Source organism: Peromyscus eremicus, chromosome 8a, assembly GCF_949786415.1.
Source record: "Peromyscus eremicus chromosome 8a, PerEre_H2_v1, whole genome shotgun sequence".
Taxonomy (NCBI): domain Eukaryota; kingdom Metazoa; phylum Chordata; class Mammalia; order Rodentia; family Cricetidae; genus Peromyscus; species Peromyscus eremicus.
The window spans coordinates 56707175-56726513 of record NC_081423.1 but is presented as its reverse complement, the minus strand read 5'-3'; the positions used below and the strand labels follow the sequence as shown (position 1 = coordinate 56726513).

At 48.1% G+C, this 19339-nt stretch overlaps 1 protein-coding gene across 1 annotated transcript; it reads left to right on the top strand.

Annotated features, from left to right (window-relative positions):
• The first annotated feature begins 240 nt into the window (after positions 1-240).
• Ctns (cystinosin, lysosomal cystine transporter) lies at positions 241-18592 on the top strand. The gene is given in 11 exon segments (XM_059271155.1): positions 241-410; positions 5186-5264; positions 6478-6562; positions 12620-12723; positions 12849-12980; positions 13589-13688; positions 13785-13904; positions 14973-15143; positions 16824-16941; positions 17127-17274; positions 17621-18592. Coding segments are annotated over 11 exon segments (1269 nt in total). The 5' UTR covers positions 241-295; the 3' UTR covers positions 17718-18592.
• Positions 18593-19339: the final 747 nt, after the last annotated feature.

The following is a 19339-nucleotide window of genomic DNA, read 5'->3' as shown; positions in this document are numbered from 1 at the left end:
TTTTTTTTCCCTGTTAACTAGGTTGTAGAAAGCAATTGAGGGAACAGTATGGGTCTGTGCTCACTTCCTCTGAGTAGGGCTTTACACAATCCACTTAGCTGCTCTGAACAGGTTTGCCCATTACATGAAACAAAGATAAGTCCTCTCTGGGGTCTCCTTCTCAGAGGTTGTGATGCCAAGCCTGTGAGGTCAGACGTCACAGAGCCTGTGATGAAGAAGTCCTTTATGAACTGTCCCACTGTCATGGCTCAGGTAGCATGTTGTCTACCAAGAACTGAGCTAATTCAACCTTAACATGCCTCTCTCTTGCTGTTTGTTTGTTTTTCCTAGTTCGGAGAAGTCAAAGAACATGATGAGGAATTGGATGTTTCTTTTGACCCTTTTCCTCTTGAAGTTCATAGAGAAATGTGGTAAGTTTGTGATTTCTCAGCTTTGTAAAAAGGGAAAGTAGTAGCCGGGGGTGGGAGTGGGGGGTGGGGTGGCGCACGCCTTTAATCCCAGCACTCGGGAGGCAGAGGCAGGCGGATCTCTGTGAGTTCAAGGCCAGCCTGGGCTACAGAGTGAGTTCCAGGAAAGGTGCAAAGCTACACAGAGAAACCCTGTCTCGAAAAATAAAAATAAAACAAAATAAATTTTTTTAAAAAGGGAAATAGTAGAAAGAGTGACCTCTCTGTCACCAAAGGTTTAGTGCTGTCCAGGCCACCTATGGGCAGCCTCCCACCCAGAGAGGTAGCCAGATCCAGGTCTGGTGTAGGGACATTTTACAAAGAACCAGATGGCCCCAAACGTAACTGGCCTTTTACGCTGGGGTCCCTTCTCTGTATCGGCACAGATAATGGTTGGTTCTTTAACCAGACTGTACAACTGGCTCTCAGAGCCTCAGCAAGCTGGGATAGTTATCTGTAAAGAGCAGCTGTGCTTCTGCCCTCTGGACCTTTTGGATCCTGGAAGACCCAAAGGAGGTCTTGTACCTGGTTCTCCCAGGCACAGATGCAAGACAAGTCTACCTGGCCCCACGTTGAAGAGAAAAAATACCTTCCCCTTAGAGAAGATTGGCGCTGGTTACAGCATCCTGAGCCACACAGAAAGCACACTAGTGGGGTTTATACATCCTTGTCAGAGGACCCCTTCAGATGCTGTTGTCATCCTTGAAATACCCAAGACATTTCTGGAATTCCTTCTTTTGTGAATAGCTTTGTTTAGTATTCACAGTGCCCAGGCCCATTTTAATCATCAGGTAGGTCATTACTCCAAAGTAAATGTATCTTAAAGTCCCTGACAATCCCCAGAAACCTGGGCCAAACACTAGAAATCCTACACATGTTCCCTAAAGCTGCACACACTGGCTACATCATTATGGTTGTCTGGCCTCTTAATAGCCAGAGAACTGGTCATCTCATCAGCTCATCCAGGTTTGGTAGATATTCATCATGTTCCTTTGCAGTCACACCTTATGGAAATGTTATCTCTGGGGGGAAAAAAAAGCAATCATGGGGAAGGGGCTCAGACCATGAGGCCTGGTCATGCTACCTTTCTCCAGAGGGATGCCACAGCCACACTTGAGCCCTGCTGAGTCAGCTCTCTGGGGATTGAGTGCATGTGGTTGTGTGTGCGTGTGTACATGAGCACATAATGGATACTACCCAGGAGTTAATGGAAAATTTTGCTAGTACTCCAACTGCACAGAGGGTAAACTGAGACCCAGGCAGGGTAGAAAGCTTCACAGATAAGCTAGAACTGGAATAGGGCCTCCGTTCCCTTTGCCTCTTTCTCCTGACCATCTCTATGAAGGAGCAGTGGAAGCTGCCATAAAACTGAGAACCTGCTGGACTTTTCTTCTGTTGGGGGTATCAGCATCAAGGATGACACAAGAACAGAGGCCTCCAGAGTTAGTTGCTTCTGACTTCTTTGAGGGGAGTCTGTGGCAGTGCAGCCTAGTAGTAACAACTTGGGCTTTGGATCCAACAAGCCTAGCTTTGAATCCTTATTCAGTCGTCCCTAGCTATGTGGACAGGGCTCCTTCCCCCTTGGAGGGAGTTTCCTTGACTTAAAATAGGACTGAAAATGCCCATTGCCTATTGTGATAATTATAAAATGGGGGCGAAGAAAACAACAGAAATGGTGCCGTCCCTGTAGTCCCAGCACTCTGGAACTAAGAGAGGAAGACTTGTGAGACCTCGCTTAGTAAATAAATAAGTACATGTTGCAGCAGCAATAGCTGGGATGAGTTAGGGTACAGGGTAGGTAGTACCAGCCAGTAGCAGTGGCTTAGATCTATAATCCTGGCTACTGGGAGGCTGAGGCAGGAGGATCACAAGTTTAAGACCTACACAGGCTTTGGGGACAAAGTTAATTGAAGGCTGCTTGAACAACTTAAGGAGACCCTATCTCAAAGTTCAAAAGTAAAACCTAAGAAGGGCTGACTGTGGAGCCCATGTGCGGGGACCTGCATTCAATCCCCATTGCCCGGGGGGGGGGGGGGGGGGGGGGGGTGTTGATGATTCACGTTAGGGGAAACAAGGTGGTCTCCCCTTGGCTCACGCTACCCTAGGATATGATACAGCTTCCAGCTGCCTCCTGTCTTGGACTAAAAACGCTGTGCAGCTGTCAAGTGATGGCGGTAGTAGAAGCTGACGGCTGTTTAGCACAGAGGCCCTGTAGAAAGCAGAACACATGCTGCTGAGCGTTCTGCATTGTATCTGTGAGACAGGTCTTAGTCCACCCACTTACAGGTGAGGCTCCACAGGTGTAGGCTCCACAGTCAAGTACCTTCTGTGGGTCACACAGTTAGGAGGTCTCAAAGCCGGGATGGAACTGTGACTTCAGAGCCTAGGATCTCACTTGCTTGGGCTCTAGTGTTTTCCGTAGTGCTGAGTGAGGAGAAGGTAAACACTCTCTGATCTGGTTCTTTGAAAGCTCCTGTCTTCCTACTTTAATATACAAAGACTGGGAAATCTAACTCCCTGATATCTCTTTAAGTGCCTTCACATACACACACAACATGCATGTGCCTGCCCTGAGCAGTGGCTTGCTCTGGGTCTTACTTATCTGATGTAGTCCTGAGCAGTAAAGAAAATTTCATAGACTGGGATAGAAGTCCTGCACTCCCCTAGCTGGACAAGCCCAGGACAAAGCTTCAGACTGATAGCAAAGCAGGCAGGACAGAGTTAGCCTAGCAGCCTCCAGACCCTGAGGCTACAGCAACCTATCTGACCTGAGGAATCCACTTGGGTGAGGGGACTAGAGACTGTGTACTATGAAGAGTCACATCTGGGAGACTTGCACCTTGGGGAGGCTGCCATCTGCATTTATAGATGGGGACTGAGCTGAAGAAAGCAGCTCAGATGTGGCAGAGCTGGGCCCAGGTGTGTGAGTTTCAAGCTAGTGACACCTTGGGAGATAAGGTGACTCTCCCAGGAAGTGTCCATGCAGTGGAAATACCAAGGGGAGAAACCAGCTGAGGGGGTCAGGGGAGGTGACACTGGCGTTCTTTCCAACCTGAGCTCTGAAACTTCGGGTCTTAGTTCTTCATCTTCTGCCGTGGAGGGTTCTGGGTAGAGGCCTGCACCTTCTATCCCTGTGAGAGCCATCTTCACCAGATGGTACACTTCCTCTGCTGCCTAAGATACCCTTCCCTCTCTTAGTCTGGATCCCTGATCATGACTTCTGGGATGTGCCTATCCTTGAAGTCTGTGAGGCAGGGGAGGTGAGATGGTGTTGTACCCACTTCTCAAAACCCCCAGAGACCACCAAGGAGCCGGTTTCCGATGCAAGCACATAAGGGTCCTTTTATTCAGGTTCAACCTGGGCCACCGCACAGCAGATGGAAGGAAATGTGACGGCAACCATGAGCCCAGGTGTAGAGGGTTTTTATAGGGAAAAACCACAAGCCAGGAATTGGCAACTGGGGATTGGGTAGAAGGGATATGGAGCAAGGTGATTTTTTTTTTTTTTTTTAACTATTGGTCTAGTCTTTGGGCATGAAACTGCATTTGAAACCACTGGGTTAGACTTTTGGTGCGGAATCACAACCCGCTGAACAGGATTATCTGGACTGTTCAGCAAGATTATCTAGATATCTTCAAGGGCCTAAACTGCAGACATGATGTCTGCAGGAGGATACTGCTCTGTATTCGTTCCAGTTGTCATGGCACATTCCTGAGGGCCTTCCTGGAACTGAGTACAGCAGGTGGTCTGAGATGGTGGCCCTTTCCCTAAGGTAGAGCCTGTAAAGTCAAGTGTAGGCCTTCACAATGGGCAGGTATGCCATGAAGCTTTGAGTACACCTGGGCATGGCACGGTGACAAGGGCAGTGTGCTGTCCAGAGAACACAGGAATTACTCAAAGAAGCTACCCAGCCATGCCCTGCGACCACAGTGTGCTGGGTTATTTGATCTCCCCAAATGACCTTCCTTCCTTCTCTTGGTGTTTTGTTTTGTTGATGCTGAAGATTAGATTCGGGGTCTTATGCTCACCAGTCATACATTCTACCTCTGAGCTGTACTCCCAGCCTAGCCCTCACCCCAAAATGGTTTTCTAAGACCCAAGCCTGTTTCCTCCCTCACCCTGGGGCCTGTTTGTCTACCTTCTCCTGAGTTAGCATCTTAATGCCAAGAAGCAAGCCCTGATAGTGGAAAGTGTATGTCCCTCACCACTATCCTCTGATCTCTAGCAAACAGTCAGTCAGTCTCAGGAAGGGAACCATGCATGGGTTGAGCTGAGTCTGCAGGAAAGCTCAGGCGGTTCTTTAGAAGCATGTTATCCAGGCCTTGTGCCCATCTCAGAATCCAGGAATGAGACTAGACCAATTTTTCAGAGGGGACCTCTGTGCTGTCTATCTGCAGAGGTGGTTCCAGTCTGCCCTTTACAATCACAGATGTTGGTTTGAATTTCTTTTTTTATAACTTTTGGGCTCTGTAGTTCCCAGACTATTTCTGGGGAACTCAGCTTGCCCACAGAAGGAAAGGAGGAGGAAGTTCCTGCACTTCCTACTCTAAACTGTGGCAGTCTGACCCTGGTGCAGAGATGGGAAGAGCATAATATCAGTCTGGATGTACACCTAGAAAGCAGGACAGTTAGTGAGTCAGGGCTAGTGAGTTCAGATGGCAGGGGCCTGGTGCCCACTCCCCCTGTGGGCTGAGCTCTCTGTCCTGGGGACTCATGTCATTGACTTGGATCTTTCCAGAGTCAACTGTCAGTCTCAGTGTGCCTCCCACTGTGAAGCTGGAAAATGGCAGTTCAACCAATGTCAGCATCACCCTTGGGTAAGTCCTCAGCCCCACTCGGCACTGACCCCTAGAACAGTCTGCATATGCTTCCGGTGTGATGCTTTTGCCTCTTTGTTGTAGGACATAAAAAGAGTGGTTCAAGCCCATGACTGCAGAGCAGGGTCCCAAAGTCAAACACCTACAGGGTCCTTGTTTCCACTGGGAGGAAAAGGAGGACACTTTTCCCTAGAAACATGAGCTGTTTCCTCTAGCAAGAAGAGTCTTCAGGTGGTCCCAGGTGATGCCTGACTTCAAGACCCTTTCCAAGACTAAACATTTGAGCACAGCCCCTAAAAATCAAGGGGCAAGGAGCTGAACTCCTGACCAACAAAGCACAGCTGAGGTCACTTGCCAAAGCAGAAGTGACAATGTCCAGGGGTCCCACATGCCCCGCTCACACTTTGCCTTTGTTTAAGAGTCTTATTTGCTGGCACCTACTGTTCAGACCTGACGCTACCAAAGGAGCCTTTCCTACTGGGCCAGAGAGCCATTGGCCTATCCCCTCTGTTTGCCCCCATTATTTACAGCCTGAATTCCACCATCTTGTGTTCTTACCCTACCCCAAAGGAACAACTAGTCTCCTAATAAAGCAGGAACATGGTTCCTTCCACCTCTTACCTCTCCCAGTTTAGGGGCAAATATCTAGGTAAAGGTATTCTCTTACAAAAATGAAGAAAGTAAAGTATAATATCATGCAGAAGAAGTCGAACACAAAAAAACTCTGGGCTGTCAGATGCTTTGTGTACAAAATATAAAAACAGCAACTCCGGGCTGGGTGGTGGTGGCGCACGCCTTTAATCCCAGCACTCGGGAGGCAGAGCCAGGCGGATCTCTGTGAGTTCGAGGCCAGCCTGGGCTACCAAGTGAGTTACAGGAAAGGCACAAAGCTACACAGAGAAACCCTGTCTCAAAAAAACCAAAAAAATAAAAAAATAAAAAATAAAAAATAAAAAAATAAAAAAAACAGCAACTCCATGATGCCAGCCCAGTGGTTATCCTTGGGGTCAGGAAACTGGAGGGGAGCAGAACAAGGCTTCCGGGGTGTTGGAAATGCTTGTTTCTTGATCTGGAGACTGGATGTGCAGTCTGAGCACACTGCCCTTCCAGATCCTGATTTCCAGAAAGGAAGGCCTGGTATGAAATCCCAAGGGTTGATTGATATCTTACAGGGTCCAACTTCCCAACAGTAACCAGACTCTTATCTTCCTAGGCATCCATTAAATACAACCTTGGTGATCACTTTTGAAATCACATTTCATTCAAAGAATCTCACTATTCTGGAGCTTCCTGATGAAGTAAGTAACAGACCTTATTAATGCTTAAGGCAGTGCTGGGCAACAGAACACATTTTAATTAAGAGTTTATGGGAAAAAAGTCACTTACCCCACCCCCCATTTCCATCCTAGAAATACGTAGTTTGGGCTCTGTTGGTCTCTTTAAGGTTGAATGTTTTCTGCTGTGTAGTTTGAGTGAAGGATTCACAAGATGAATGCAAGTTGAGATGAGTAGTTTCCAGGGCTCCAATCCTACAGCCTAACCGTGGCTAATAATAATAAGGTACGGTGTATAGGCAGATGCCCAAAAAAAAAAAAAAAAAAAAAAAAAAAAGCCTGAGGCAAGGGTGATTCTGAGAATGGAGAATATTTTAAGGGCTGCCACAACTTTGGATAGGAAGTTTCAGCCTTGCTTTAAAACATTTTATGAAATTGAGGGGGTTCTCAGTGTATAGAGTCTACCTAGCATGCATGAGGCTTTAGGTTTAATCCCTGCTACCACCACACACACACACACACACACACACACACACACACACACACACACACACACATGAACACACATACACACACACACACACACACACACACACACATGAACACACACACATGAACACACACACACACGCACACACACACACACACATGAACACATGAACACACACATGAACACATACACATGCAAAGAAAGGAAGGAGGGGCTGGAGAGATGGCTTAGAGGTTAAGAGCATTGGCTGCTCTTCCAAAGGTCCTGGGTTCAATTCCCAGCAACCACATGTTGGCTCACAACCACCTGTAATAAGATCTGGTGCCCTCTTCTGGCCTGCAGGGATACATGCAGGCAGAATACTGTATACATAATAAATAAACAAATCTTAAAAAAAAAAAAAAAAAAAAAAAAAAAAAAGAAAGGAAGGAAAAAGAGAAGAGAGAGAGAGAGAGAGACTGACTTTCTAATTTTTGTGTTTCTAACGCAAAATTTCAGGCCCTATCCCAGACCTACTGCTTCAAAGTCTACTTGTTAGCAGGGTCTGTGGATGATAGGGGTCCACGTTAAAGTTTGTGAAGCACCATTCTGAGACGTTGGTGGTGGTTGGGTGTCAGTTACATAACTCTGTCTCTGAGGCTTTCTGGTATAATAATGATGATCATTCATAGCTTTTTTATGTTTTATCTTCCTGCTTCCACCTTGCCAACAATGTAAATCAGTTGTCATTCGGCTAGATAAGACTTCAAAAGGGAAGCATCAATTCCAAATAAACAAGGGTTTATAAAAACAAACAAGTGGTGGGCCTGTAATTTCAGTTATTTGAGAGGCTGGAGGCAGGAGAATCACAAGTTTAAGGGCTGCCTGAGCTGCAGAACAAGTTCACAGACAGCCTGGGAAAATAGTTGAGACCTATCTCAAAGTGAAAAATAGGAAATAAAAAGCTAGAGTTAGAACTCAGTGGTAGAATCCCAGCACTTGGAAGGCAGAGGCAAGTGGATCTCTGTGAGTTCAAGGCCAGCCTGGTCTACATTGCTGCTGCAGGCCGCAGGAATATATTATAAGAACTCAGCTGGTTATGGCAAAGTCACTACCTGGAGGAATCAGGGAATTCCTCCAGAGGAAGCCAAATCCCAAGGAGTTTTTGGTATTACTTGACTTGTTATATATCAGCTGTATTCTGTTATGAAAGTCATGTGTGCCTTCATAGTTTTCCCAATTGACTTTTCCCCAAGAAGGGCTAACAGTGTGGACTGATCACTCTCTGGACATACACATTCCAGGTATTTGGAGAACAGCCTCAGGAAAGGCTTTCTCTGGATCAGATATCTCCCTTAGCCACTTTCAAGGGCTAGCAGTAATAACAGTCCACATGCAAGTCTCCTGATTTAAGGTAAATTCCACAAGGAGACACCACCTAGGTCAGGTGGACATTAAGTAATAGCTTTACACAATTCAGCTCGGACCCTCCTTTCTTACAGCCTTACTAACTTTATAGACTGCTAACTCCTTACCTAACCACTTCTAGGAATATTTAGATAACCTTCTGTGCTGACAGCTATGCTCAGCCCAAACCCAGTTCAAGCCTCCCATTGGCAGCATCCGGCCAGATCCATCCCCAGATGGAGGAAAGTACCTTATCAGAGATACCTCCGTACTTTCTAAGAACAGACTTAAGCATCCAGGCTACCCATTTGAGAAGGCCTGGTGGATATGCCAATTAAGCTTTACTTCCTCCTTTCCCAAACCTTACCTCCAGTTCCAGATCTCCCTTTAACTATCACCAGAGGCATCTAGCTGTACACAGGTTGCCTAGCGACTGAGCACACTTCCCCCACCCTGCAGAAAAAACGGCAGATAGCTTGGACAGATAGGAGCCACAGGAAAAAAAGAAGACAGTTTTATTTTCTCCCATTGACCTAGCAACTTATAAATTCTTAACATTTTCTACTAATCACATTTAAGACTGTAGTTGAGCACATAAGATTCCCTCTTCTTAGATATTACCCAAATTTAGCCTTTAGTTAATTCATTTCCCCATTGGTCACTTCCCTTTGGGGTTGCAAATGATAATTAATGGTTATTGGCTCCCTACGTGATTCTTATCACCCCTCTGCTTGACCCTGGAAGCCTGGCTTTATATACCAGGACTTCCAGGGCACGGAGAGATGGAGAAGATAAAGAGAATGGAAGAACTAGACGGGTAAGAACTTGAGAGGAACAAACTGAGATGGGGAAGAATTAGATTGAAGGGCTAGAGGAGAGCACCAGAGGAACGAGATGGAAGATGAGGAAGAGCCAGATGGGGAAGTACTAGCTGGGTAAGAACAAGATGAAAAGGACCTAGATGAGGCAGAGTTAAGACAAGAGAAGTAAGATAGAACTTAGAAGAAGCAGTAGATAAATATAGAGAGAAATCAGCCAAGAAAAGAGCTAGACATGAGAACAGAACTGAAGCTGGGTATAAAGGATGTTATGCCAGAGGATTTAAAGCAAGTGGACTATAGAGCTCATTGTGCTGAGACTCTATTTCCTGAAAATAGTCCTCGCCGTTAGTAGTTCTCTCTCCTGAGCCCCTGGGATGAATAATATTAAGGCTGGTCCCTAGACATTGCAAGTTCTAGGACAGCCAGGATGACATAGAAAGACCCTGTCTCAAACAAAAAAAAAAAAAAAAAAAAAAAAAAAACCTCAGTTGTGGAGCATTTGCTGGCATGCACAGGCACTGGTTCAATCCCCAGTAGTGAAAGAAGAAAAGAAGAAACAAAAGCTTAATGACAGTCAGGATGAATAAGTCTGAAGGCCATAGTGACTATTACTAACAATGAAGTATTATATATAATTATGTATCAAATAATAGTATTTGGTCGAGAAAGGACCATGTACAGGACAGTGGTTTCATAAGGTCATATTACCCAATGATGTCATAGTCACCTTTCTTTGCAAACATACTCATTACAGTATTTGTATGACTCTGAAATTTCCTGACTTCTTAGAGTATATCCTGATGTTAAAGGACTTGCGCCCATACTTGAAACTAATAAGAGATTAGATCTTCAATGTTCCCCACCCCTCCCACCCCATCCCCTGCTCCCCCACACACAAAAGAATGTTATGTAAGGTAGTAGGTGTGTTAATTAGCTCAATTTAACCATATTGCAATGAATACATATATTAAAACATCACACTTTATCATACACAATTTTTATTTATCCATCGTAATAACAAAGGTGGGGAAAGGGCCACAAGAAAAAAAATTGCAGGGACAACCTTGATATTCAAAAGACCCTGGGTGGCTGTGGAAATGGGCTACAAATCAGTTCTGGGCTCCTCAGCAAGCAAATAGCTGCGAGAGGGGATTCAGAGTATCCCACTAAAGAGACCCTCTATCAGAGGTGGCTCTTATACACCCTTATCTCCATGGGCCCATGGGTAGCATTGCACAGTATTAACCACTGCAAACACACACACACACACACACACACACACACACACACACACACACACACACACACACACGGGGGCCTGAAGGCTGAGGCCAGCATGCAGCACAAGGAGAGACACAGTCCTAAGAGCAAGTCTGGTGCAAGGCCTCTAAGCTTTGTTTGATCTTCAGGTCACATGTGGACTCTAAGGGGAACAGACACCAATCGATTAGTTTAGGTATAGACATCGAAGTAAAGGTATCCTCTTGTAAAATAAATGAACGTCAAGAATATTAGGCAAAAGAAGCCCAACACAAAAAATGGGTTGTAAGCTTCCTTGAATCCATGGTGTCAGGCCAGTGGTTATCCTCAAGGTCAAGAGACCTTGGGTGGGGGGAGCAGAACAGAGCTTCTGGGGTGTTGAAAATGCACATTTCTTGATCTGGAGGCTGAATGTGTGTAGCGTGTAAGACACTTCATCAAGCTGTGATATGTGTACTTTTCTGTATATGTATTATAGACCTGGTTGTTTTTTGTTTTTTGTTTTTTTTTAATTAGCGGTGGGAGTCAAAACCACATCATTTTTGGAAGATGGTCTTTATGAACACCTGAACCCCCTTTCTCAGGCTCCTGCATCACTGGCCCCTCCCTGTCCAGAGCTAGGCGCATTCTTGTCTTGTACCTGTGGTATAAGAAGCCAATGGTCAGAACCTGGAAGTCTGGTGGTCTGGGAGTTCAGCCTAGAAGCATTGGGTCAAGGACTTCAGCCAATCAGTGTTTTCCTCATTTGTAGGCATAGGGTTCATCATGTCTCCTGGACCACACTCTGGTGATTAAAAGCAATAGCAGGAAGTATAAAACAGCTGGCATCGACTTGGGCATCGACCTGGCAGGGCCTCAAGTCTTCAGTAAGAAGCCCTGCTAGGATGAAGATAGGTTTCTTCTGTATCCCAGAATCTAATTAATATGTATAATTCAGCCATCATTTGGCTTAAAAGGGCTTATTGGGAAATGTTATCATTTATACTATTTTCTACAGAGAAAATATTTTACTGTTTAAAATAACCCTGGACTTTTAAATTATAACCTGTTTTTATGAAAGAGAAAAAAAAAAAGCCCTGCTAGCCTGGCATCTGAAAACAGGTGGTCTCAAAGTCTAGACCAGATTGTGCTGTGTAAGCAAAACCGTGTGTGTGTGTGTGTGTGTGTGTGTGGTGTGTGTGTGTGTGTGTGTGTGTGTGTGTGTGTAGGCAGGTGTGGTGACTTGTGTAATCCCAGCACTCAGGAGACTGAGGGATGGTGATTTCTATGAGTTTGAGGCCAGCTGGGACTACACAGTAAGTTGCAGGCCAGGCAGAGCCACATAGCAAGACTGTCTTCGAAAACCAGAGAAAGAAACCACTGTTGGTTTAATGAGCCACATCCATGTGGTACTTACAACATGGGTTGAGGGTGGGACCTAGAGTGTTATAAGGGAAAGTGGGACAGTTTGGTACCAGAAAGATGCCATCCAGCTCCCTGCTTCTCTGAGGGGATTTCAGTGTGGCAGGAAGATGACCAAAAAAAAAAATCAGATGGCACAGGCAGGCTCCAGGCCCATCTTCCAGGAATAGGCTTCTGATAAATATCAAGCAGAAATGACCACAAGAGCATCTTGTGTTCCCACTTCTGCTGCTTTGTTGTTTGGCAATGAGGTGGGACATGGGGAAACATCCTTCATGAGTTTCACTGAGCATCACAGTAATGGAAATAGAAATAATACAGCTCTCACAGTTCAGTCATCGTAGGAAGCCTACCATGTGCCCAGCTCTGCACTGTGAGCTTTAGGGACATCAATTCATCCAAAGCAGCCCTGCAAGGTAGGCACTGGCGTTATCGCCAAGTACAGATGAGTAGACTGAGATAGCATGGCTTGTCCTACACTCCTTCAGTGGTTAGCCAGGGAAGGCCAAGGACCAGCCTGTGGTTCTGCTCAGAAAGCTAGATGGAAACATGGCAGGGTGGGGTTTAAGTTGGCTGGCCCAGTGTTTCTTGTGCCTGGTTAGTAAGTTCTCAGAAAGCAGAACCAAGTATGATATGTCCCTGCTCCCATTCCCTGGTTCACGGCCTGGAGCCAGACCCTGTTAACTATACATGGCCACAGATCAAATCCAGTCCTCCTGACAGGTCGTAGTGCCTCCCGGAGAGAAGAATGCCTCTTTCCAAGTGACTTCTCAAAATGTTGGACAAGTGACTGTTTATCTGCACGGAAATCATTCCAACCAGACCTGGTAGGCTGACGTCCGCCCCCACCCTGTGGCCTCATATACAGGAAGGGTGGCCATGCACAGAGGTGTATCAGGGCTTCCTCCAAAAGCTTTACCTCGGTGCCTCCTGACCCCAAATCTCTTTCTAGCCCCAGGATTCGGTTCTTGGTGATCCACAGCAGAATCGTTAGCATCATAAACCAGGTGATTGGCTGGATCTACTTCATGGCGTGGTCCGTCTCCTTCTACCCACAGGTGATCCAGAACTGGAGGCGGAAAAGGTAACTTGCCCAGCTTAGAGCTGTCCCTGCAGACCCTTGTGGGGCTGCGGAAAGACACCCCTCTACACTTGTGTCTGCCTACAAGCAAGGTGGGGATTTGGCTCCTTGCCCAGTTCAGCCCTTCCCTATGGGAACAAGAACACAGAGCTTCTCAACTAAACCAAAGATGGACTGGGTAAGGGAAATTCTGCCCTGAAGCTCCTTGGCCCTGGAAGGCTGGGCATCATGTCATGCAGCCTTCAGCCCCAGAACGAAGCACTTCGGCTGTGACTTAAAGACAGAGTCAACGTAGGCCTGGGGTCAGTCAAGGACATAGCTCTCCTCTCTTCACACTGTCACATGGGTCTCCGGTCTCATAGGGGACTGCCAAGCAGTGAGCCAGGGAAGTGGGTGCTGTCTCTCCCCTAGAGGCCTCCAGGAGAAGCCTCTGGAGTGTGAGAGGGGACTGGCCCTCAAGAAGGCCAGTTGGGTGGCATCAGCCATGGAAATAGACCACCAAGGATGGTGCTGAGGCCACCTTTCCCATGCACTAGGAGGTGTGCCCCCTCCCATCCCAGGGGTTCCCCGCCTTACCCCTGCCCTGCTCTTCCCCCTCTGCCCCCCTGCAGTGTCGTTGGTCTCAGCTTTGACTTCTTAGCCCTGAACTTGACAGGCTTCGTGGCCTACAGTGTTTTCAACATCGGTCTTCTGTGGGTGCCCTACATTCAGGTACAGCATTGCTCACTCCCCACAGCCCACCCAAGCCCCTGGGTGACCACACTTCTCTTCACCTCTCAACTTCTCCTCACCTACTCCCCCCAACAGGAACAGTTTCTCCTCAAATACCCCAACGGCGTGAACCCCGTCGACAATAATGACGCCTTCTTCAGCCTACATGCAGTCGCCCTCACTCTGATTATTATCCTGCAGTGCTGCCTATATGAGGTAGGCAGTGAGGCCTGGTGACCTGGCCTGCCACTGATGTCCTAAGCCAACCCTCACCCCACTCTACCCACATGCCCTGAAGGAATGATGATAACATGATGGCCCCCAGCCTTCTGTGGCTGAGTGGATTTGGGGTGGACTTTCCTATCCTGTCCTGGTGTTTTCATGGGCCAAGGTTGAGGGAGGTTCTTGGTAAAAGGGAAGGCAGCATCATTCACCTTGGTGTGAGGGAAACGTTTATAGATGGGAATGACTAGGGTTAGGGGTACCAGTGGGGAGCCAGCTCCTGGGAGGTCAGGAGGAACCCGGATTCAGCTCTGCCACTGAAAAGCTATCTGGGGTCTTAGCGTGGAATGGAGGCACCTTTACAGAGGTGTGTGTTGCACAGGAGCACCCCAGATGTGACAGCTGTACCATCACCTCTCCATGATGTGCCGCCCCCTGACGTCACACAGGACCAGTGGGGCCTGTGTGACTTTAACGAACCTCCTTGGTTTTCTTGCACCTTTGCTGTGACACTCCGCTGAAGGGGCCTCGTTTGGGGCCATGTCTAAAAAAAAGCTGGAGTGGGGGACAGATTCCAGTATCCCCAGGTTTCATCCACATCACGGAATGAGCTGACATCAGGGCTGGGTGAGGTCTGTGGCCTTCAGCATCAGGGTGTATGCCCCTGCACGGTTTGCTCCCTCCAAATGAGCTCCAAAGTGTCCAGCTCCGTGGAGTTGGTCGGTAGGGGCCAGAGGATCCAGCATGGATGGAGCAGGAGAAATTGACTGTAAAGGTTGGGGCTGGTGCTAGGACTCCACACCTCATCCCAGCCCAGGTTTGATTCACTCACCACCCAGATAGAGGCCATAATCTCTGGATTTGGTCTCCTGCTCTGGCCTTGTGCAGACACAGCTCCAATGCTCTTGGCCTCCTCTTTACACAGGTTACACCAAGGCCAGGCTTCTGCCTCCAGCCTTGCCCTCCCACCCATCCTGTACCCCTGTCCAAAGCCATCCCTCCCTGAAACCATGAAGCAACCTGAGTCCACGTCTACAAACCCCACCCTTGTCTCATCCTCAGCGAGGCAACCAGCGCGTGTCGTGGCCCTCTGTTGGCTTCCTGGTACTCGCGTGGCTCTTTGTGTTAGTCACCATGATTGTGGCTGCAGTCGGTGTGACCACATGGCTACAGTTCCTCTTCTGCTTCTCCTACATCAAGCTCGTCATCACGTTGATCAAGTATTTTCCACAGGTACTCCAGAGCCTTCCTGCATTTCTGTATGGCTGGTAGTGTGAGCGGCAAGAGGTACTAAGCCCAGGCCCTGCTCTCATGGGGCAGTTTTTACCAAGCTAAGGAGACAAGAGTGGAAAGCTATAGTAGAAGCCGGGAAACCCAGAATGGCAAAAAAAAAAAAAACCAGTGGGTACCACTGCCTGCCCTTTCCTGGAGTCAGACTCACGTGTCTTTCCTAATAACTTTGGATTTCTCTCTTTTGCCTGCCTGCCACAATAGCCATCCCTAAGACCAGTGGCAGGGGATCAGAAAAAAAAAAATCAGACAGAGGAGGGAGCTGACCACTGTGGCCTTCTCCTTTGCAGAGATGTTCTCCATGGAGGTCCCTCAGCATGCTCCCCTCCCCAGTTCTCACAGTCCAATCCAGGTCCTGGGGCTTAGACTCAAACATGTCTTCCCTAAGAAGCATGCTGGCTCCAGGCCTGGTGTAAAGAAATGGCATCCACATAAGAATTTTAGAGCCACCTTGAACTTTTTCCCGGCCAAGAAGCCTCAGTGCTGAGAGTCTTGTATCCACTGTGCTAGACATAAGTTACACTGGCTACAGGCAGGGGGAGATCCTGAGGGAAAAAGCAGAGTTCTGTAGACTATAGAAAGTGCTATTTCAGGCCCAGGCAGCCTGCATGGGAGACCTGGCTGCTGAGCATGCTGAGAATTGAGAAACTGGGTAACTAGAGCCAGGTCCCAGGGAATTTGCATGGAGGGACCAGGTTCTGTGGTAAGGCTTAAGGCTAGAAACCTGGGGCAGGAGCATCCATGGGAGACATTTGGAATTATCTGTAACTGGAGAGGGGACACCAAGTAAGGGATAGAATGAGAAAGATCAGGAAGAGGACCTCCCTCCTGGGTGGTAGGGAAGGGTATGGTACCAGCCAGAGATGCTCTGAGGGCACTGTGGGTTTTGAGGAGGAATCTGAGGCTGGGGTAGCAGGAAGAGGGGAATGCCCAAGAGACTGGGAAGGCCCAGCAGTCAGAGGTGGCAGCTGGGCCACTCTATAGGCGGCTGAAGAAGTAAAGGACTCAGTAGCTTTTCCAAGGGAGCACGACACCAGAAAGTCTGGCTCCCAGCCACACTCCTAAGTAGTGTGGAGTCCAGGCTGAGATGGGGACAGAATCCCTGGAGCTGTGACGAATCAAGAGTCACAGTCAGACTTAGTGGTACACACCTGTAATCCTAATACCCAGGAAGCTGAGGCAAAAGGATCATGAGTTCAAGGCCAGCCTAAGCTACATAGGGAGACACTGGCTTAAAAAAATAACTAGAGCCAGGCGGTGGTGGCGCACGCCTTTAATACCAGCACTCGGAGGCAGAGGCAGGCAGGTCTCTGTGAGTTCGAGGCCAGCCTGGGCTACAGAGTGAGATCCAGGAAAGGCGCAAAGCTACACTGAGAACCCTGTCTCAAAAAAAAAAAAAAAAAAACCTAGAAATCAGAGGTCTGTGCCTGCTCTAAGAGGTTGAAGCTAGGCAGCATTCCCCCACCCCCACCCATGCATGCAGACTGTTTGCCTGACTCCAGTTTGTCGAAGCCCAGAGGTCACTGTGTTCTCGAGCCCTAAGCTTAGTACATGAGTGGGAAGAATCAGCAGATCTCATTTGGAGTAGCAGTCACAAGCATGTGTGGCATTGTCTGTCCCCAGGCCTACATGAACTTCTACTACAAAAGCACTGAGGGCTGGAGCATTGGCGGCGTGCTCCTGGACTTCACAGGGGGAAGCTTCAGCCTCCTCCAGATGTTCCTCCAGTCTTACAATAACGGTGAGTCTGCCAAAGCTGCTCCTACCCAGTGAGGGAAAGCACGGGAGGAGGGGGCTTCCTGGGAATCCCTAGTCGTGCAGTTTCCTGGGCAAATGGGGGGCCTCACATTGCCCCCCCACACACATCTACCTGTCTTAGAAGCTTCCAGCCTAAAACCAGATTCTGCCCCCTCTGGCTTTTCACAGACGAATGGACGTTGATCTTTGGAGACCCAACCAAGTTCGGACTTGGCGTCTTCACCATCTTCTTTGATGTTGTCTTCTTCATCCAGCACTACTGTTTGTACAGAAAGAAACCGGGGTACGACCAGCTGAACTAGAACCCAGAGACCCAGTACAAACAGCCAAGGCCTGGGCCCTCGTAAGAAAAGTCGTGTCCAGCAAAGGCCAGAGAAGCAGTCGGTGTACAGGGCTGGTACAGTATGCCGACAGAGAAGCAAGCACTCTCTTCAAGGGCCAAATGCCTTAAACTCAGCCTGCCTGCCTTCACCCCAGGCCCTTCCTGAGCCATAGAAGACCCCCTCCCTGGGACAGACACCTGACTGCTCGGAGATTGAAAGCCAGACTTGAGGTGGTCTCTCCCAACCTCAAGTTCCAGCCACCTGCTGGGAAGCACCCAGCCCTCCTGCATCTTGATATGCCATCTCTTTTCTTTAAGGCTTCACAGGCAGCACACACAGGTCCGACAGCCAACCCAGACAGAACTGGGCACCAAATTTGCAGCCGATGGCGTTGCCCCAAACTACCAGTGTTTCTAGGAGCAGCTTGAAGGGCTAACCTTGCAGCTGGGAGCCAAGGATGCTTCCACCACTGCGCTCACAGGAACCAAGCAGCCAGGTGCTGTGGCCAACGGACTGGAAGGTGCTGATGCCGGTGGTGGAGGGGAGAGGACTGTGGGGTGAGGCTCTGGGGTCCTTTCTCTGAAGGCCACATTTCTGATACTCATTCTCTACAACTGCTCCAGTAACTGTAGAACATGTGACCCGGGCCAGTGCCTGGTAAAGTATATTTCTGATCCCTGAGGTACCTGCCAGATCAGTGTGAAGTGGATCTGCTGCCCTCTGGACTGTTACATACAAAGACAGATATCACAGTAACTTTTTGATTTTTTTTTTTTTAATCCCTGAGGGATATTTTGAAATGGCTTGTTTTCTTTTGCCCTCTTTCTTACCTCCACTTTCTGAGAGTCAGAAGGAGCCCCATCTAAGTACCTCACCCCCACTGCTCCTAACAGTACACCTATGGAGCAGGTACATAGTACCAGCATGTGCCTTAGAAACCCATCAGTCAACCAAGCAGTAAGAGTACTCCCCCCAGCCCCTGGGTGGGGCGTTATGCCTCCTTCCCCTATCCCCAAACTAGAACTCCAATTTCTTAGCTGTTGAGGAGCCTCAGAAGAACAGGAACTCACCTCCTATAATGCTTATGAGTCCCACCCTGATCCCTAGCCTCCTTCTCCTCCCAACTGTCCTTCCTATGCCAGATGGGGAAGGAACCAGGTGTGCCTTGAGTTTATCAATCTGTCCTTTTTGCTTTCTATAAGACTAATATTGAGGGGCCCTTGTATTTCTCATTCTTGTGTATTTTTTTTCTTGTCTTATTTCATTTTGGTGGAGTATATGTCCTTAATTAAAAGGTTGCTTGTTTACGTACACTTGGAACATTTACTGGATGCAGAAGGCAGTTATGTTGACCTTTGGAACCAAGTCCTTGGGCTTGGAGGACCTTTGCTTACCTATGTGAACAAATGCATAGGGTTGTGGAGTACCTTGTCTTGAGGTGGCTGCATGTTGACCCACACTGGATCGGGGAAGCCCTCTCAGGCTCAAGATGCCTGCCCAACAAGAGCCAGGTAGGTTTGTTTCACAGTGCCTTCTCTGCCAGTACCAAGGTCCTGTCAGCATGTTCAGGCTGTGGATGTGAGCAGGGGTTGGAACCTCAGGGTGGGGCATGAAGCAGGGGTGAAGATCTTACTCTGTAGGCCGAAACATCTCTAAAGTCCTGTTTCCTAGAGTCAGGATTGCAGCCCGGCCAAGCCCACAGCTCACCTGTTGATTTTTTTTTTTTTAATTAAATGTGTTATTGGGCTGGACACTGTAGTATACCTGCAATGTCAGCTATGTAGGAGGCAGAGGCAGGAAGAACACAAGGTCATGGCCAGATTGAACAACACAGAGAGATTTTCTCGGGGTAAGGCACGGACGGATGTGGCCCACTAGCAGAATGCTTGCCTAGTGTGCAGGTTTGAAGCCCTGGGTTCAACAGCACCAGGAGGGGAGAAAAGTGTTATTGGGTGTTTTACGCTTTAAAAACAGATTTTAAATTCTGGACTTTTTCTTTAGGACAGTGCTATGACTCAAACCCAGGACCCTGAGCAATCAGACAGGCACTCTATCACT